Source organism: Podarcis cretensis (genome assembly GCF_951804945.1).
Source record: "Podarcis cretensis genome assembly, chromosome: 13".
Taxonomy (NCBI): domain Eukaryota; kingdom Metazoa; phylum Chordata; class Lepidosauria; order Squamata; family Lacertidae; genus Podarcis; species Podarcis cretensis.
The window spans coordinates 40,096,171-40,115,731 of record NC_137182.1 but is presented as its reverse complement, the minus strand read 5'-3'; the positions used below and the strand labels follow the sequence as shown (position 1 = coordinate 40,115,731).

The window sequence follows — 19,561 nt, the reverse complement described above, 5'->3', positions numbered from 1 at the left end:
CCCTGAATTAAATTCGGTTTTCCTTGTGAGTTTTCTTGTTGGGTAGAGAATTGGCACAGACACAAAAGCTTTGCAGGAAACAGGGACAGACACGGCCTTCATGCATCTGAGTTTATTTACTCGATTCATGCGTTGATACAAAAATCTGTAGCAGTTTATAATTTGACCTTCTCCCGCCCCACCCCACCCACCATTTCTTTATACAAACTGATAATAGGATTTGTAATATTTCTTGGAACTCCCCACCCCCCACACACAAAAACCAAAACAAAATTCTGAATCTTATGAAAGGATTTGATTGGTCCCAGACTCAGGAAGACCCCACCCTTTCCTGTTTTTAATATAATAATTTTAATTAGCAGGCACAAATAATGCAGAACCGAGCAGAAAAATGAACAGGAACCAATTAGTTACAAAATAAGCAAATCTAGTGAATAAAAGTGCTTACCCATTTTTGCTCAACATTATGTTACGAGCGCTATATGGAAAACAATGAGCTGCGATTTGTTTTTTGGAATGATGGCATGATTGAAATTGGTTCTCCTGGCGTAAATAGACCTGCTTCCATATCTCCCCATCAGGAAAGATGGTGGAAATTTATATTTTCACTGAGACGGTGTTGCAGAGGGATAGGAAGTGTCAGGCTATGATGTTTCCTGTTCCCTCCTCAACGCCGCCACATATGAAGGCACGCTTAGTGCTCCACAAAGTGAAAAACTAAACTACGTCTCAAAAACGGAGGGGGGGGGAAGGAAATACAAAATAAAATCTCCCTCTTGTTCTTTCCCCCCTAAAAACCTCACCCTGCCCCGAATTGTATAATAGTAAAGCAAACTTCATTCTTCAGCATCCAAAATTTTGCCCCACCCCAAATATGAAAACATCTATCAAGCATCATGTCAAAGATATAGGTTATGTGGTTTTTCATTCAATAACGGATACGTGTAAATGTAAAACCCCTCTCCTCCAACAAATAGTCTCTCCTATCGTTCCATAGGCGCCTCCTCAAATTCTGATTTTAACCCCCCTTCGTGCCCACCCTCTCCTGTCCCCCAGGGTCTGGTGGTGGTTTAAAGCATGGTTTTGAGTGTAAAACAAGGCAACAGATTATTTTGTAGACCGGGGGTGGCTGGGTGGGAAGGGGCAACAGGTAAGGTAGCTTTGAGAGAAGATTGCTGCAATGGAACCTCTCCTTTCAGATTGCATTGTGGACCCCAACTTTGATCTGAAGTCTCAGATCAGCAGTCGATTCTACTTAGCAGGTCACTTGAAGTTAGCTGCTACAGGATGGCGGTTGCAGGACAATAGTCCTTCTCCAAGTGGACTGTGGGCCAATCCACTGTCCTTCTTGCTAAAGAGAGGACTGGATACCTCCCTCTCGGCGGGCTGGCTATAACTAAGCAGGCCCCAGTTACTGATCCCTGTGCGAAGTTCTAATTCTTCCCTCACTGTTATTTGCAATCCATCCCAAAACAATTCCTTGTTCCTGACCCTGTCCTGCTTGAGATTTGGGTTTCCTGAATCCCGCTGAACCCACCTCTCCTTCCATTTTGGTCCCGCTGGTATTCCATCTCCCACCAAACCGAACCCTATTTTCCCTCCTCTAAGAGACCGCCATTCACCTGCCAGCCCCCTCACCACTTTCCTGACCCCTTCCCCCCTCAAAGCCGTCCTTCCTATTGACTTTCACACCATAATACACTCTGAGCTCTCTCCTCCCTTCCAAGTTTCTGATTCACCCCTCAACTTTCCCTCCCCCCAAATATAAGCATATAAAAACATGCAGATTAGAATACTTGCATTTCAACATCAAAATACAACAGCTTTCCCCTGCCATCCCTTCCCACCTTAGAGAGTTACAGTCTCCAGGAAGCGGGAGAAAAACAACAAAATTGCCCTGCCTTCTACGCCATGCACCCATCAAAGGGAGAGCAAAATTATTATTTTTCTGAGGGATAGTTGAGGGAAGGTCAGAGGTTAATAATTCGTGCAGATGGGATTAACGGGGGGAGTTTAAGGTCACCCCCTCACCCTAAATAAAGCCCTGTGACATCCTCCGAGCACAGATTTTAAATGAGGAGGCCATTATACCACCCCTTCCCCCATATTCCCACCCTCCCTCCCCAGCCCCATTGAATAACAGTCTGAGAAACAAAGCAAAAAATTAGTCACATTGTGCCGGGTGAAAATTCGTGTCTGACACACACACACAATTCTTTGCTGGTGCCCTTCCCCCACCCACCCCACCCACCCAGTTGTCTCTGTCCAGTAGCATACACAGTTGTCCATCAGGCCCTTTAAAAATAGTTGTTGTTGTTGTTGTTGTTGTTGTTGTCGTTTGGTATGGAGTGTATGCTCTCTTGTGTATTCCTCCGTCAGTGAAGTACAGTTCGACTCTCCTCTACCGGTGCCCCTTTCGTGTTCTGTTGCTCCACTTTCCAGTGTGATCTTAACACTCTTCTTCAGCCTTTTGCTCCACAGGGGCTCGCTCTTATCTGCTTCCCTTCGCAGGACACCCAACACACACACAGTTCCTCTTCCAGCGGATTTTAAACTGGCCTGGGTCATCATTTTCACATCCAGAGGGAGTTTGTAGCCTTCAGTGCTTCCTTCGCCCATCCCACACACTCTCTCGCACCACCAGCTGATCTCATATATTAGCCTTTCATTCTGCAATTCTGTGTATATAACTTTCCCCATCCAGCAGTTTTTCAACTTGTTTTCAGGGGAGGGGGGTGTCTTATCACACATCTCTCTCAGTCTCTCTCTCACTCACACGTTTCTGCTTTGAACCTCTTTTCCTGGCCTTGGTGTTTTCTCACTCCTTAGTTCCTGCTCTGTTTCTTTTGTCACGAGTGTGCGATTGCTGACCTCTCCTATCCATTCTGCATTTCAAAAATGGCCTCATGCCAGAACTGAGCAAACACATTCAGATTTCCTGGTGTGGCCAGGGAACTTAATGCCAAAGGGCTTGGCCTAAACAGCTTTCTATGCCTTCCTAACTGCCTCCATTGCCTCTTGTGTGTGCTCCAGTCTGCCCTGTTGCTGCCCTAAATCCATGCCAACTTGGGATAAAGGCAGGATATAAATAAGCAAACGTCTCAGCTGACTCCCACCCCAACCAGATACTTTCAGTTTCTCTTAATCTGTGTTTAGCCAAACTTCGCTTCCCCTTAAAAGCCACATATGCCAACATGACAAACACCAAAATAGCTTAAAGACTAACCAATGTATTATGGCATAAATGTAGTTCGTGGGAGTTTATGCCATGACATTTGATGGCCTTTAAGGTGCCACAAGGCCCTTAGTCTTTTGCAGCAAAAGCAAAAAAAAAACTTTATTATTTATGGTGCTTTTTTCTTTTACCACGTTAAGGCGGGTTTGAGAAGAAACACAGGGAATGGGGGCTAGGGATAAACAGGATGCTCTTTGGATAAGGGCATCATGAAAATCACACAAAAACCATGCACATGCCCATGGTGTATCAAATTCACTTCAAAATGCCATGTGTAGGCATCCCCGCTTCTCTGAAAATGTAAACACAACTGAGCATTGTCTCACCTTGAAGACTAATTTATTGCTGCATAAGCTTCTGTAGACTAGAGTCTACCTTATCAGATGAATGGAGTATACATAATTGGGAGACAGGACAGGGTGGACAAAGATGAGCAAGATTGGAGGGAAATCTGCTGAAAAAGTACAGACTGTGACAGCTGTCAATTCCCAAATAAATGCATCATCAAAGCTGTGTTGATGGTAACACCTGCATCCTGGCATTGGTAAGCTACATGTATTAATTGGCTTACCAAGGTCAGGATCCCGGTGTTATCATCAATACTACTTTGTCAACTAGTTTACCTACATTTTATGTCATTGTCACAATCTGAACTTTTTGCATTATATTTCGCTCTGACCTCACTCCTCACCCCGCCATTTAGATGTGCCTGCAAACTCAGGTTACCACTTGATTCATCTGTACATGACAGCTTAAGCCACAAGACACCATTATTCTCTTAAGGGGCCACAGACCTCTTCTGTTGTATTTGCTGCAACAGACTAACAAGGCTACCCCTCTGGAAACGGTTAGACATCCTGCCTTTTTCTGCTTCCATTTAGATCCATGTTCTGCTTTCCTTTTCCCTGCTGAAGAACCCTATGCAACCCAACACCCTGTGGCCCTGCTCTAATACCAGCAACTGGACTTCTAGAGGAAAAAGAGATACCTTGGCCCATGCTCTCTTTTTTTCTGAAAGGGGTGCCTACTAATACTGTTCTCTATCCTTCCCAGTTCATTCATTCCAGCAACTTTCTCATGTAAAAATGCAGCAGCACCAGTTCTATTCTTTCATGACTGGTGGGTTTTTGTTCCCCCGTTGGCTCATTTGCCATTCTTCCAACTTCTTGCGCTGCCCTTTTTCTTCTTCCTCCTCTTTTGTACTTGCGCCTTCATCTTGAAGAGTAGTGTCACCTCTCCCCCCCCCATAAAACCCACCACCACTCTTACCAGTCTGTTCCCTTCTTTGCAAGGCCCTTGGCTCATTCTTTCTCCTCCATTGCCTCGTCCACAATTTCCACTTTCACGCTCCAACTTCCACCGGTCCCGTTTGTTAGAATCATTTTGCTCAGAGCGGTATTCCCTCGACATTGATTTTATTCATTTCTCCAGCCAATACCATAAATTTCACTGCCGTTCTCTTTCCTGTTGAGTGGCTGGGTGATGGATTCGGTTATACAAGCCAGCCTCCACGCCTGTGTGTGTGTGTGCCACCAAATCCAGGCAGCTTTGGCCTGCTTGTTAGCAGACCTCCTCTGACGCAACAGTTAACTCACTACAACAAACTCCCACCTGCAAAACTCTGGTGGGCTCTTCGCTGCTTGTTCCTGCTTGCTGTCTTTGTAAACACGACGGATGAGAGCAGGAGACCTAAGAAGTGTTTCCTCTCTTGCTGCTGCTGGTTCTGTTCATTTGTTCCCAGCAAACATGTAAACATGCTCCCCACCTCCTTCCCAGGGGGGTGGGGAAAAAGAGCTTTTCTCCGGCACGTTCTTGTAAACATGGAATATCGAAAGAGTTTTATTTGCTGTCGAAATTTGGCAGTGGATGGAAGATGGGCAGATGGGTCATTGGTTGAACAGATGACTGGATGGATGGAAGGAGAGTGAGAGAGAGTGCAGAGAGAGGGAGAAAATGGCAGAGAGGAAAGAGGAGATGGGAATACCTCCCCATCTAATATTTGTTTTCTTTCTCCTTTTTCGCCTTATTTTTGGTTAGCTAAAATCCCTAGAAGGATGGGACACATGCAAGCATAACAAGACATTGTTTCTCTCAGTTTCGCTCTCTCGTGTCCCTCTCTTTTTCTCTCTCTCATCTCCATTCTTGTGCTCCTGTTTTTGCATGGTTCAGAGATGGATGGGGACATGGGATGGATGTTCTGTACTCATGCTGGCTCCCAGCTCCAAAGATGAACGTTTCGGTGCTAGGGATGAAGTGGCAAGTTGAGTGCCGCCTTCACTGGAACACTGAGGGGTTCGGGTGGGGAAGGAGAGGGATTCAGGGGCAAGGCGGGTTGGGGTTGGGGGAGCAGAATAAGAACACAGGGAAGGAGAACAGAAGAAGGAGATTTTTACTACCTGGAAAGAAACATGAAGGGGAAAACATTTTCACACATGCCCCAATTCAACCTCCCCACACCTGGCTTCCACTAGAATCTGGAGCATGTGGGAACAGGTCATTGGGAAAGCAACATGGAGGCTAAGGAGGCAACGTCAGGGGAAGGTCTGAGGGATGCACTTATTTTCTCCTTTTTTGTTTTTGGCTGCTTTAGGTATGCTGGCAGCAGGAAGCAGGGAAGTTAGGATGGGAAAGGGTTCTGAGGAGACATTGGTAGTTATGAAGATGGCCTGTTGCTTAGAATTAGGGCCAAGGTTGTGGCTGAAGGCCAAGGCCAACAGAACCTTACAAAAAGCACTGTGTAATGTGAGGGGAGGGGAGGCTGTAGCCATCCAAATGCCTTTGGGATTCCCATTTCCATCAGCCTGGGTCAAAGGTCAGGATTAGGGGGAGTTGTAACATCTGGAGAAAACATCTGGAGGACCAAAGGTTCCCCATATCTGGGATAATGTGTAATAATTTGGGGGGGAAAGAAGCAATAGCTGTGCTCGGGAAGGGGGGTTGCTCTGAAGGTAGGACATGAAAAGCAGAGCATACAGCAAAAGGGATAAAACTGACCATTTCAAGAAGCTGCCATTTTCCCCAGAGGGTTAGGAAGAAAATGGAGGTGTTGGGGACAACTTTATGAGGAAAAGAAAAGCTCTTTTCTTTTGAGAAGGGAAGGCATGGAACTCGCCTCACTCCTCAGGTAACAGTGATCCTGACTGCTCTCCTGAACTCTCAAAATACCGGTACTTTTGTAAGTGTACACAGCAGGATATGAAAGGGGTAGGAGAGGCAGTCTCTTTCTTTGATTTGGTTTCTAACCTCCCCCCCTCAAAAAGACCCCACCTTTCACACTCTTCTTGAGATTTGGCAACAAAATATTGTGGCGTGGAGTGCTCCCTATATTCAGTGTTCCAGCCAGCCATGCCTCCTCCATCCCACGTCCACCCTTGTCTTTCCTTCCCAACAGATAATAATAATAATAATTTATTATTTATACCACACCCATCTGGGCGGCTTCCAACAAAATATTAAAATACAATAGTCTGTTAAACATTAAAAGCTTCCCTAAACAGACACTCAGCATTTCATGATTTCTGAGCATGCTTAGCCCTTCCTGGGTTCCTTCAGCTTGGGGGCTTAATGGAGTTTTCTTCTATTCTCTCCCCCCTCCCCCAACATCATCTCCTGCAAAATTCCGCAAACTTGCTGATCCCTCCCCCTTTTTCTCTCAGTAGCCCCATTTTGGCGACAGAATTAACTTAGCACCTGCATTATATATGTATATTATCTCTCCACTGATAAGCCTTTCTCTTAAGAAGGGCAACTGTTACAAAGATAGCCAATTTGGAGCAGCTTCCCCTTGCTTTAAGCAGCCCCCTCTATTCCACTGGCTCAGAGAGAGGTCACAATCTGATACAAACATATATTCTTGACTAGAAATTGCACCATCTGTTTATTTATTTCATAAAATTTATACACCCCTTGACTATAAAGTAAAATTGGTTTAAAACAATACTTCTGTGACTAAGCGCTGAGTGCTGTGGCAGATGCTGACTTTTTAAATGGCAATATTAAGGATTCTAAGAATAATATATTCTCCTCTGGCCTGATGGTGTCCCACAGGTTGCAGGTTCCCCTCAAAAGCACTCAGGCAATCTGGATCCAGCCGAAATACGCTGTCAGGTGGCATGTGTGCAAATGAGCCACCATTAGCGTTTCCATCCCTAGGCTCACTACGTCCCATAATGCATTGCCAAGCCCTTCTCTTGCCAAACTGATCACAAATGTTAGTTTTTTCAAAAACCCAAAAATCCCTGGAATCCCATTCTGCTGGTTTCTTTATACTGCAGCAGAAGACTGGGCAAGGGGGCTAGAGCTTAAAGGACAAAATGTTTGGACAAGAGTCCTCTCCACCCCCTGGTTCTTGGGATACTCACCTCCGAAGTTGATGGCGCAAGATGCCACGATGATGAGCACCCCCCCGACCAACGCAACAATGCTCAGCAGCTTTGCTACCCGTCCCAGGCGCCGTGCGCCGTCAATGTCTCCCTGCTGGAAGCTGTTCCGGGACTGGAGAGGAATTACAAAAGAAAAAGAAAAAGGAGCAAGGGTTTGGTGATTGTCTTGACATGCAGCCTTTTGGTTAAAGGAAGAACAGGGAGAATTGAAAGAGAAAACTCTACACTTGCCTGCATTGTCAGAGGAAAATGGGCCCACACACAGGGGGCCCTCAGCATGGTGCCACCAACACCCACCCACACCCAAGGCAGTGTGTGCTTCTGTTTCAGCTGCTATGGCAGCAGCAGCAGCAGCCCCTGCCTTCTGTAGATTTCATAGATCCATAGGCTGGGGCCACCATAGTCATTAAGAAAGCAGGCAGTCACCACAGACGATACCACTAAAACAGCCATCCTGGGGGTCCATGGGGAGGTGAATGGCAGCAGAGCTGGGTCAGGCTGGTGAGGGGCCCTTCTGAACCCCTGGGGTCCTCACCCACTGCCTCACCTGGCTGGCTGCTGGGGAAAAGCCAGGGTTGTGGGGTGAGAGTCTTGCTGTGCTGTCCCAGGCTGGGTCCTCAGCACCTTCAACGAAAGGCATCTCTGGCAGCAGGTATGGGGAGGACCTTTGCCAAAGAGCCTGTCAATCCACTGCCAGTTCAAGGGGACAGCAGCCAAGGGACTCATGGCCTGACCTGTCATGAGGGGGCTGCATCAGAGCATGGGGTTTGGGAGAGGACCTAATGCTATGGCAAGAAGCCAAGAAGTTGAGATCCTTCTTGGCTGCTGCTTGGATAGAAGCAACCTCTGAGCTTCCTAACGGAAGAACGAGACACAAGAAAACAGAATTTAAGCTTGCGATCCTATGCCCACCTGGAAGCAAACCTCGTGTAGCTCAACGGAACTTACTTTTGAGAAGACACGGAAAGGATTGCGCAGTGAGAGGCTTGTATGGTGGTAACGTGTGCTCAAAATGGATTTGGGTGGATTGCGAATGGTCAGCTGGCATGAGCCGCCAAACCTATTTTGTTACATTTAGCGGGTTTTACCAAATAGACCTGAAGGAAACTTTCTAGTAGGTTCGTCGACTCTCGGAGAGGTGTCCCAGACCACCTTCTTGTGTGGGTAGATTTACCTGTGAGGAGGTGCTCCAGTCTGAGACTTTAAGCAGCAGACTGAGCCACTTCCAAGTTAGTAGCCTTGTTCCTTGGCTGAGGAGGAGATTGACCCACAAACGAAAGAGAAAAGTGACAAGGAAGCGCTATTGTGGGGACAGCCTTGGTGCTGGTGGGTGTATCAAAGCAGCAGGTGGCTCTCTTAGTGTTCCAGGACACACAAACCAAATACACACACACAGAGAGAGAGAGAGAGAGAGAGAGAGAGAGGCGCCACTCCCTTTTTTTTCACTTACCATGACAGAATACACAAAGGCGACAATGTTGATAGGCCAGATTGGGCAGAAACAGGAGAGGGCAGCAATGAATATGTAGTCTCTGGGTTTCTCCCCAGCTTCACCAGCTGCTGATCCTGTTGCAGAGGCCTGCCGGCTCAGGCTGGCACGCGGAGACCCCGCGGATCCCGCTAAGTGCACCTGAGATCCGGACAAACTGCCCCTCACGACAGCCCTTGGGCCGCCATTGATGCTGTTCTGAGGCTTCAGGTCATTCAACGATGCCGACTTGGAGCGGGCTGGGGGGCTAGTGGGTGGGGCCGGGGTGGTCCCTATCTCCTCAGCTGAGCCAGCCCTAATCCCTGGGGGGTCCCCATTCTCCTGCGGCTCCCCCACCGTCTCCTCCTCAATGGTCACCGTCACCATCACAGGCGATGCGGGGGTCTCTGGGCCTTTGGGGCTCTTAGGTGGGGACTGCGGCTTGGGCTGCTCCTCAGGCTTCCCCTCCTCCTTCTCCTCCTGGGCATGATCCTCAGGCTTCCCCTGCTCCTGCTTCTCCTCCTCCTTCCCTTGCTGCTCCTGTTCTGGGGGAGCCTCGTTCTTCTCAGCGTCGTCCGACATGGCAGGCAGCTACCTGGATTAGAGGAGAATTAGAGGAGGGGGGAATGTTCAGGGTGGAGAACCAGCCGTCTTTCCCCTCTCTGCCTGGTCCTGGGTCTGATCTGCAGAACCAAAGTCCAGGGCCAATGGACCAGTGCTTCTCAACTTGCAGCCAAGTTCCCAGAGTCCTCCCAACCCCCTAGCAGCCTTCAGTGTCCCTTTGAGCTGCCAAAAGCAGGGATGGGTATCTTGACAGCCTTCAGAGGTGGTTGTGTTCCATTTCTCATCATTCCTGGCTCTGCTGGAGATACCCCCTCCCAGTGCTTTTTTTCCTAAAAAAAATGTTTAAGGTTACTCTCATTTTCCTACTCATATTGAAATACTGCCCCTCAATGAGGCCAAACTTAGATTCATTATATGTTTAGGGGTATGCGTACCCCTGCGTACCCCCGGGGGGGAAAAGCACTGCCCTCTCCCCTGGTCTAAAGCAATGTGTGGATCAGGTTGATGTGCAAAAAGGTTGACCAACTTATCAACGGTTGCAAAAATTGTGACAGCTGCATATGGGGGAGGGAGGAAATAACATCACCTCTCTTCTATGTGATCGGTTTTTTATAGGATATGGGATGTCTCTGTGAAAATTGCTACTTCTTATTAGACACGTGCTCAAGAGAAATAAAGTATATGATGCTCGGTTTGTAAAGAAAGGTGAATGGCTTTTAGCATTATATGGAAATATGAATTCAGCCGGGATGCAAGGTTTTCGTTTGTTTTAATTGCTCCTATATATGGAATAACGTAACAGGTGCTATTCATAGAGCAATAATTCATAGCTACTGTACATGCCTTTCTAACAACACAATTACTTCATAATATATCATATAATAGGGACGCAGGTGGCGCTGTGGGTTAAAGCCTCAGTGCCTAGGGCTTGCCGATCGAAAGGTCGGCGGTTCGAATCCCTGCGGCGGGGTGCGCTCCCGCAGCTCGGTCCCAGCGCCTGCCAACCTAGCAGTTCGAAAGCACCTCCGGGTGCAAGTAGATAAATAGGGACCGCTTACCAGCGGGAAGGTAAACGGCGTTTCCGTGTGCGGCTCTGGCTCTGGCCAGAGCAGCGATGTCACGCTGGCCACGTGACCCGGAAGTGTCTCCGGACAGCGCTGGCCCCTGGCCTCTTAAGTGAGATGGGCACACAACCCCAGAGTCTGGCAAGACTGGCCCCTACGGGCAGGGGTACCTTTACCTTTACCTATATCATATAATACAAACTAAAATATGAACAGAATGCCTCTGAATTCGTGCTTTCCCTTTCATCTGAGGAGCTTCAGGCAGGTCTGCCACACCAAAGATTGGGGGTTAGTATTTATTTCCTTCTCTTTCAGCAATCTTGAGCCCAGCATTTCGTTATTTATTTATTTCTTTTTACTGTGTAATGGGTGGCACCCATCCAGGTGAGGACACTCACTCAACAAGGCCAACCCAAGACACTCTGCCGCCTGAGGCAAAATAAAATATTGCATCCCCTCTGGATTTCACTTCAGCACTGACAATGGGACTCACATTTGAGTCAGCAGGCTAGTTTAGCAGGGCGCTGTGTGACATACATCGCTCTACCTTCTACAGAGAGAGGTGGCTGGGAGGTTCAGAAAGAGCATTCAAGGACTGATACAACTGCCCACCCCCCTGTGACACCTGAGGCAGTTTCCTCACTTTGCCTCATGACCCAGCTGGCCCCACCACCCAAATACACACCATCGCTACCATCACCATCTTTCCAACCAACACAACCCAATATTGCCATTCCACTGAATGGCACATGCGCTGTTAGAAATTAGCCAGGCACCAGGAGCGTTTTGCTACTGGAGTGGTTCTAATAGCAAGTACGTGGAGATTTCTGGGCGCCAAGTTGGCGGCCATAGTTTTAAAACCTCTGCCTTATTTCATCGTTTATTCCGGTTCCATTTCCACTGTGTGTGTTTCTCCTCCTTGCCAACTGGGACAAGTGAATTGTTGTGAGAGCAAGCTACAGTCAAGTAACATAGATGAGATCATAGGATCAAAAACTGTAGCATTGGAAAGGACCCCGAGAATCATCCAGTCCAACCCCCTGGAAAATAGACATTCCATTGTGGTGGCTGTAACCTAGATTTAAGGTGCCATTTGACACCTTGCTTATATATATGAGTTTCTAGCGCTGGGCACATGTCAATCTAAGTGATGCACACAGCCCTTCTGCTACTTAGAGAGCAACCTGGCTCCAATATATCTAAAGAGCCCCTGCGGACTCTTTACTGTTTTGTCCCATCATGATCTACAAGAAGGACTAAGAAACTACTTATAACTTTGTGAAAAGCATTTGCATTCTGCCTTATCGTTTCATGGAGACGCTTGTGTGGGAGATGTGTGTTTTTAGTTGCCAGTGGGAGCACCTAACAGTTGGCACATCTCCAGAGGTAACTCATTTCACACAAGTTGGGCGCCTGCATGGAGGAGGTCTTCCCTGCAGTACCATTTAGCGGACTTAGGGAACCTGTGGCACACTTAACAGGACCTCCTCCATAGATTGCGTTTATATTAAATTTCGCCCAGTTTCTTATTTGGCAGAAATTCAGATTCAGCTTTTACGTTGCCCTTGGAAATGGACTTGGAGGAATGCTTAATGAAGAGCCTAGTGCTGCCAATGAAACCGTAAGGCGAGTAATGTTAAGCATAAACTCAAGGTGCCATTTCAGATTTCAGTAGTGGGTGGATGAGGGTGAGAAAGAGATTTAAGTGGTTGGGAGATAAGCCCTAGCAGCTGGTTTGTGGATACCTTCCTAGTTAAATTGCAAAAAGTGAAATAAAAAACAACAACATGCACACATACTTTAAGACATACCATTGCATAAAGGAAAATTGGTGTGTGTGTGTGTGTGTGTGTGTGTGTGTGTGTGTGTAATCTGTGTTGTGATTCTTTTCTTCTTTTATACTTCACAGTAACTATGACAGTTTTTATTCACAGAGGATAAAGACCTGCCTCACCCCTTTTTGAATGCAAAGAGATCTCTGGCAAGCGCACCTTGTATGCATCTCTATTCCGTTGCTTAACAATAGACTATATAGCGTACAGAACCAGAGAATGGGCTCGAGAGCAGCTAAGTGCTCCATCACATGGGGCCATCCCTGCCTTCCCTGAATGGTGTTCCTAATGCCAACACTCCAGATTCAATATCTATGCTTTTCTCTTTCCAGAAACAAAACTGGGAAAAGCAGTCTTTGAAAGGAGGTAGAAATGGAACTCAAACAAGAAATAAATGCTCCCGTTTTAAATCAATAAAGTAGCTGCAAACACTAGCCCACTTGAAAACATACACCAAAACAACTATTATCAAGGACATGCACAAAACTAAAGGCATCCTCTTGCCCAAGGCACAGCTCTTAGGAATTGTGAGAAGGGCTAAGTACAAACGGAAGTATGGGGGGTGTGCTTTGGCCCTCTGGAAATAGCAGACATTAAACTGGTGGCTCTGGTCAGTGGACCACTTCACACATAAAACGGACTCACTGACAGGGCCCTATAGCCAAAGGCAAAGGCCCTATAGCCAAAGACAATGGCCCTATAGCCATCCTTTGCAAATGTACCTCTATGATGCATATTTGCAAGCAGGTGTTTATTGCATTCCCTTCTAAAAATGCCCTGCGTAAACTGGCCTTCCAGACTGCCTGCACCACAGCTATCAGTGCAAACAAGTGGACCCACCATTCATCTTTGGCTGATATGCCACCTATACCTGGAAGCTGCCTTAGACCAGATTAGACCATCAGGTATTTTTTCCACTGACTGGGGGCAGCTCTCCAGTGTTCCAGGAAGGAGCCTTTTCCCAGTCCTTACCTGGAGCTGCTGGGGATTGAACCTAAGGCCTTCTGCATGCAAAGCAGATGCTCTTCCAGCTGAGCTATGGTTGTTCACCTACCGCTGAGAGATCAAGGCACTGTTGTGCATGCTTTGGTGGCTTCCAGATTAGAGCCTTCTGAAGCCCTCCACATGTGCTTGAAGATAGTTTGGAAACTTCAGCTAGTGGAAAATGAAGCAGCAGCAGCAGCAGCCCACCTGTAGACAGATGTATGTGACTGTTCTTAAATATCACCTATTTTGAGACATCTGCCCTTAAAATCCTAGAGGTTTAGAGTCCTCATGAACTCTTAAGATCTTCTGAAGAAGACCTGTTGCTGATGCTCTACGGAGAGGTTGGATTCACTCCCAAATAGGGGCAGCGTCTTCTCAGTCGCAGCTCTGATGTTCTGGGAACTCTTTATGAGGCAGGTGAATAGTTTCTCCCCCGCTGTCTTCCGAAAACTGAGGTAAAATGTTTATTTTTCAGAAAGCCTTTAGAAATCAGTTGGTTTGTTATGCTTTGTTTGATTGCTGGCCTAAGCTCCTTCTAAAACTGTTGTGGCTTTTATCATTGTCAATGTTTGTTGGCGTACAGTTTTTGTGATTAAAATTGTAAACAGCTGTGCAGGTTTTTTTTAAAAAAGAGACACACATGTGATAACATAAACAAACAAACAAACAATTGTACTTCCTAGTGGGCATCCTGTGATCTGTTGGGACACTTCCCTGGCACGTGCTGCAGTGTCTCTATAGTTGTGTAACACCAAAGCAGACTCTCATCATATACCAGGCTGTTAAGTGCAAAGCATTATCAGAAGACACAAGGTCCCAAACGAATGTGCGAAAGCAGAGCTATATGCATGATTATTTACATTTCTATCCTGTTTTTCTTCCATCATAGAATTCAATATGATGTACATCTCCCATCCAGGCAGTGACCAGACCCAGATGTGCTTAGTTTCATTGAGTGGCGGCCTTCAAACTGCACCCTAGAGCTCACAAAGTCAGAGGAGACCAAGTCAAAGGACACACACAAACACACACAAACACACACAACTCCAAAACATCCAGTGTAACAAATACCTTGCATCGGCTTATCAGCAATTGGAAATGATCAGGACAGTTCACATCTGATCCAAGGAGAGAGACTGTAGAACTGGTATGCAGAACCAAGAGCATCTTTCGCCACAGTGAGATGAGCAAAACAGAAGCAGACTCTCACTACATACAGGGAATGTGTATGCAGAATTGAACTGCGGGTTGGTATTGGAAGGGAGCAGTAGGGGCTGGAACCATATTGAATTATCTTAAATTTATTGATTCTGCAGAGGAGAAATTAAATCTTGGCAGGCATAATTATTCCATCAGACTCCTTCCTAGGTCATGCTAGCCTCTGCTTAGGTGAGTTATCACTAATCTCCACCTTAAATCCCTTTCCACCAGAGTCTTCACAAGGAAATTTCAGGGTGGGAACTGACCAACCTTGGTCCCCCTCTTCTTTTCCCCTTCCTTCAGTTCAGTTCTTTGACAGAGGATAGACCATATGAGTGATGCTGTGGGTTGATAATCTTCAACAAAATATGTTACAACTTCTGCACTTTCAGGTCTGACCTACCTCTCAAAGATCTGGGGCGCTTGGCCTGGACACAGTATACTGCAATGTTAAAATGTGCAAAGGCAATGCAATTTTAGAAGGTATGATCAGTTGCAGGGAGAGGGAGAGGGCATGGATCATCAGAAGAAAATAGAAGCTAGAGGGAGCTGGTATAGATCTTGCAGAGAGGAAAAAGGAAACCTTAACTATGTGAAGGGCACCAAATCACATGGGAGGGAGAAGAGGGGAGGGGGTAGGATGGATGGGGAAGCCCCATGGGCCATCTCTGACCTACAGGCCAGAGGCAGCTCCCGCACAGCTGACAGACTGTGCTAATTTCCCTGTGGATACCACTGGGAGTGATCCTGATTCAAATGGAACTTACTCTCACAGGTAAATGTGCATACGATTTGCAGGCAGACTTTGGCTCAGACTTCAGAGCACAATCCATTGGGTTTCCTGCAAAAGCACCACTGAAATTAATGGGAAATATGAAATATATTATTTGGAGGGAAGCAACAAGCAGGGGAAATTTAGAGTTCTTCTCTAGAGGCATAAATGGGTTAGGAAATCATACGTCAAGGATGCAGGAGGCTGTGTTCATGCATTCCTTCCTCCAATCTGGCCAAGTGGTTCTCCAAAGCTGTTTTAGTCCTGTTGTCTGTAAGAGGGAAGAGTGGCAGGCTTGTGTGTGTTTTTCCCCTCTTAAGAAAGTGCTACAACAATTGTCATGATATACTGGTTCTCATTACCATGTTCCTGCTTCCTGACTGACACACTCTTTGAACGAGACGCAGACAGACAACATGATTAAAACACTGGCGGGCACAAAGATGCCATAACAGATTCTGTGACTGACACAGCCATCCGATTATTATGGAGCCTGGAGGCATGGAACACCTCCACATGACCAAGGCAGTTGTGCCTGACATCCTGCTCCTTGCTGATCCACATAGTGCAATGGGCATCCACACAATTTCTCTAGTACCCATTCAGCAGGCACATAGACAAGGCTGACATGTGGCACGGCCACCACTTTGTGCAATTCAGATGCACAGAGACCTGATTTGTTCCCGAGGCAGATTATTATTTTATGACAAACCCCAATGCAATGGACATTGATCCTTAAAACCATTACCTTATTTCCACACACTTGCATGTGCCCTGCACACATTTTGATCGCCTGCTGTGCAGCAGATGTAACCACAGCAGTAAATCCTGGGCCATCACAAAGAGATCTTTGCCTGACACCTCCGATTAGCCTGACCAGCCGATCTCTGTGCTTGACAGCCTCAACAATTCCTTCCCAGTTACTGGCTCTGGCAAACAGCTGCTTCCTTCCTCAAACGGAGGATCTGCCATGGGGAGGCTGATTCCCCCATCTGTTGAAGCCGTGCGCCATTGAAGGCATCCTGACAGGCCCCATGGCCAAGTCACCAATGGTCTCACCCACTCTCTCCTTCACCCACCCACAGCCTTGCCATTACATCACATCCCTGGTCCACTGCTAAGCATTTTCTCTTATAAGAAGAGGAGACACACACACAGCATAGTGCTGATGCAGACTCTCCTTTGACTTAGGGTAGTTCTGTGTGCTTTGTCCCTCACCAGTCCACCCTCTGCAAGCAGTCACATGTTATGCTTGCTGCAAAGACCTATTAGGTGGCTTAAGGAGAGCCGTTGGTCGTCCGACAGCTTCTTCTGCCAAACAGAATGGGAATTGTTGTACATTAAAGCATGCAAGCATCATAAAATCATCTAAGTCTCATTTATACTGCAGGTAGCTGGGGAGTGAACTTGGAAACCAGTTTGGGGGCCACACATCAGAGAGATAGTGCTTGACCCTACCTTGGAAGGAATTCCCTTTCTCAGATAAATCACCTGTTTTAGGACAGAGGATCTTACCTGTGAATGTGTTCTGTGCTTTACATAGGCAACATCCCTCCCTCCCTTCTCTTTCTCTAAGACCACACCCAACTGGGCAAACCCACCTTGACGCCCCCCACACACCAGAGCCGCCCCTCTCTTTGGGCTGGTTCCACACACCCAAGCCCCACACAGTCCCTCCTTCTCCCTCTTGTACCAGGGGCAATTTCTCCTTCACAGCATCCATCCACAATCGCCTTCCCACCACCCAAACCGCCTCCCTTGGGGACTCCCGCTTCTATCCTTCATCTTACCCCTGGTGGGAGCTCACCTCCACAAATCCTTCCCTCCTCACCTGTTTTGCCTCACTGTTTACGCCCCCCTCTCCCCCTCCGCCCAGTGACTTCACTCCCCGCACCCGACTTCCACACGACCAACGCCTTCTGCTACCAAGGACAGCTCCTGCAACCCTTTTCTAACTCCGAGACGCGTCTGTATCCCCTCCTCCTCCTCACATCCACCCCGGTCCCCAGCTTCAAAGGGGAAAAGCAACCCCCCTTCTCCAACCTGCCAGCCATTCACTGCCCCCTTGCTCACTAAAACCCCTTTCAGAGAGACTTATGGGGAAATCCTGCACGGGTCTACACAGCAGCTGGTCCCGTTGAGTTCCTTAGGACTTACTTCCAGGAAAGAGAGCATCGGGTTGTAGCTTTAGCAAGGGCTCGCCACAGCCCACCCCTCTGCCCCCTACGTCTCCTCCTAAACACCCACTGCCCTCCCCCCTCCATTTATTTCCAACTTCCCTCTCACGCCCTCCTTCCTTCACACCCATTTCTGAGCAAGGCTGAGCCAGAGCTTCTCCACACTCAGCCTCCCTCTTCCACCTCCCTTAGCCAGCCCGTCCAACTCTTCGACCCATTTCTCCTTAAGAAACACGCGCGCGCGCGTACACACGGGATCGAGACCCTCCGAACATCTCCCCCAACCCCAAAACCAACTGCTTTCTTCCTCCGCCCTCCTTTTCCGCGCTGCACCTTTCCCCTTTTCCCATTTCTGTGCCCATAGATGACACCAGCAGCCGGCGAGGGGATTCGGTTGCCCTACATATCCACCCCCACCCACTACTCCCTGCTGCCCCGCCCTCACTTCGCATCCCTACACCCCCACCGCCAGGTGCCTCCGTGAATCTTCCAGCCCCCCATCTCCATCGTCACCCCTTGGAGAGTGCCCCCCGCTCCCCTTTTCCCGTTCACACCCATCTCCGCCTGCTCCCTTCAGTCCCCCCCCCGTCTCCCCCGCCCGCTTGCCGCAGCACCGTTATCCTTTTAGACAAATAGATAAAGAGGGTTTGGGGGGGCTAAGGATGGACCAAGGCAGAGTCTCTCTTCTCCTACCTGGGCTCCTGGCTGTGTCCAGTTGGCAGAAGGGGGTGGGGTGGGCAAATGGCTGGCAGGATTAGTGCCCCCCCCTTACGCACACATCACACCCCTCCCTTTCTGCTGTATCCCTCCTTCTCTCCCCTCCCCTTCTCTCCCTGGCTTCAGAGGGAGGAATAGATGGGGAAATGCAGCCTCCGCCCCCCTTCCCTCCCCCCCCCACAAACCCACCCCTCTTACTTGCTCACTCGGCAGCTTTGTCTGCAAAGACGCCCCTTCCCCTCCCTTTGCACGAGTGTGTGCATCAAATGGTCTAATCGACCCTGCTTCTTCAAGGCAAGCTGGTTGAGGTTGGGGGGAGGGAGTTGTGGTTTGGGTTTTATGAAGAATCAGCTGATCGGGCGGGGGCAAGACATTAGCAGAAATGGTGTTGGTACTGGAAGCGTCCCACATATTCTGTATCTCCTCTCCACCTCAACCCCCCTGGAATAGACCAAAACTTCATGTCAGCAAGCCACAAGTGCAATGAGCATCAAAGGACTAAGAAGTCCCAGCACCGCCACCATTGCCTCCTCCTCAGGGACTGCCCAGAGGCACAAATGTGCGCTGAATAAAAATGGGAGCTGGCAGATGGGGCTGAAGGGTGCCTGGGAAGACCCCATGGGTGGGACCTGAGGGTGCGGGACTGAAGGGGACCGCAGGCTGGGCGAAGGAGGGAAACTGTGCCCTCCGCCCAGCTGAGCTCAGCAAGATGATGTGGGAAATTTTCTGCACCAATCTGTTTTTGGGGAATCCTGGCTCCACAGCCCTCCCTCCTCCCCCTCCGGGAGAAAATTATATAAAATCTCTCGCTTCCAGTTTCTCATCCATTATTTATAACCTGCCCCGGCTGCTGCACAAGGGAGGGAGGAAAGAGCCCACAATTAACCCGCCTCGCTCACACCATGCCACAGCTCCAGTGCAGCATTTGCTGTCTACCAACCAGCAAAAAACCCCACTGCCACCGCCGCCACCACCACCCAGATGTCCAGCCACAAGGCATTTGCTCCTTCTCCTAGAAAGGGGAGTTTGATGCAGCAACCATGAAAAAAAGAGAAGAGATCCTCCTGGGTAATCACAGGAAGCAAGGAAGTGCATTGGGAAACCCACTTAGAGCTGAGAATTGCGACCTGGTGCCAGATCCATTAGACATTTTAAATAGGCAT

The 19,561-nt window shown here is 48.2% G+C and overlaps 1 protein-coding gene across 3 annotated transcripts; it reads right to left on the bottom strand.

Moving 5' to 3' along the window:
* Positions 1-97: 97 nt before the first annotated feature.
* Positions 98-18,772, bottom strand: PRRT2 (proline rich transmembrane protein 2). 3 transcript variants are annotated; one of them, XM_079950985.1, is made up of 4 exons: positions 18,605-18,772; positions 9,068-9,680; positions 7,597-7,729; positions 98-5,520 (listed from the first exon to the last, which is right to left on the bottom strand). In XM_079950985.1, exons 2-4 carry the CDS (start codon positions 9,665-9,667, stop codon positions 5,510-5,512), a joined length of 744 nt encoding a protein of 247 aa, XP_079807111.1. In that variant the 5' UTR covers positions 9,668-9,680; positions 18,605-18,772; the 3' UTR covers positions 98-5,509. The 3 variants fall into 3 exon arrangements, with proteins under 3 accessions (XP_079807111.1, XP_079807109.1, XP_079807110.1); XM_079950983.1 differs by having other exon boundaries at positions 18,597-18,768; XM_079950984.1 differs by lacking the exon at positions 18,605-18,772 and adding an exon at positions 18,375-18,539.
* Positions 18,773-19,561: the final 789 nt, after the last annotated feature.

What these genes read in the sequence shown, in the direction of transcription:
- PRRT2 (XM_079950985.1), bottom strand. Translation starts at nt 9,667, where the DNA reads ATGTCGGACGACGCTGAGAAGAACGAGGCTCCCCCAGAACAGGAGCAG. An exon ending in CCTTTGTGTATTCTGTCATG is followed by an intron (nt 7,730 to 9,067) that starts GTAAGTGAAAAA and finishes ATTCCTCTCCAG; the next exon opens with TCCCGGAACAGCTTCCAGCA.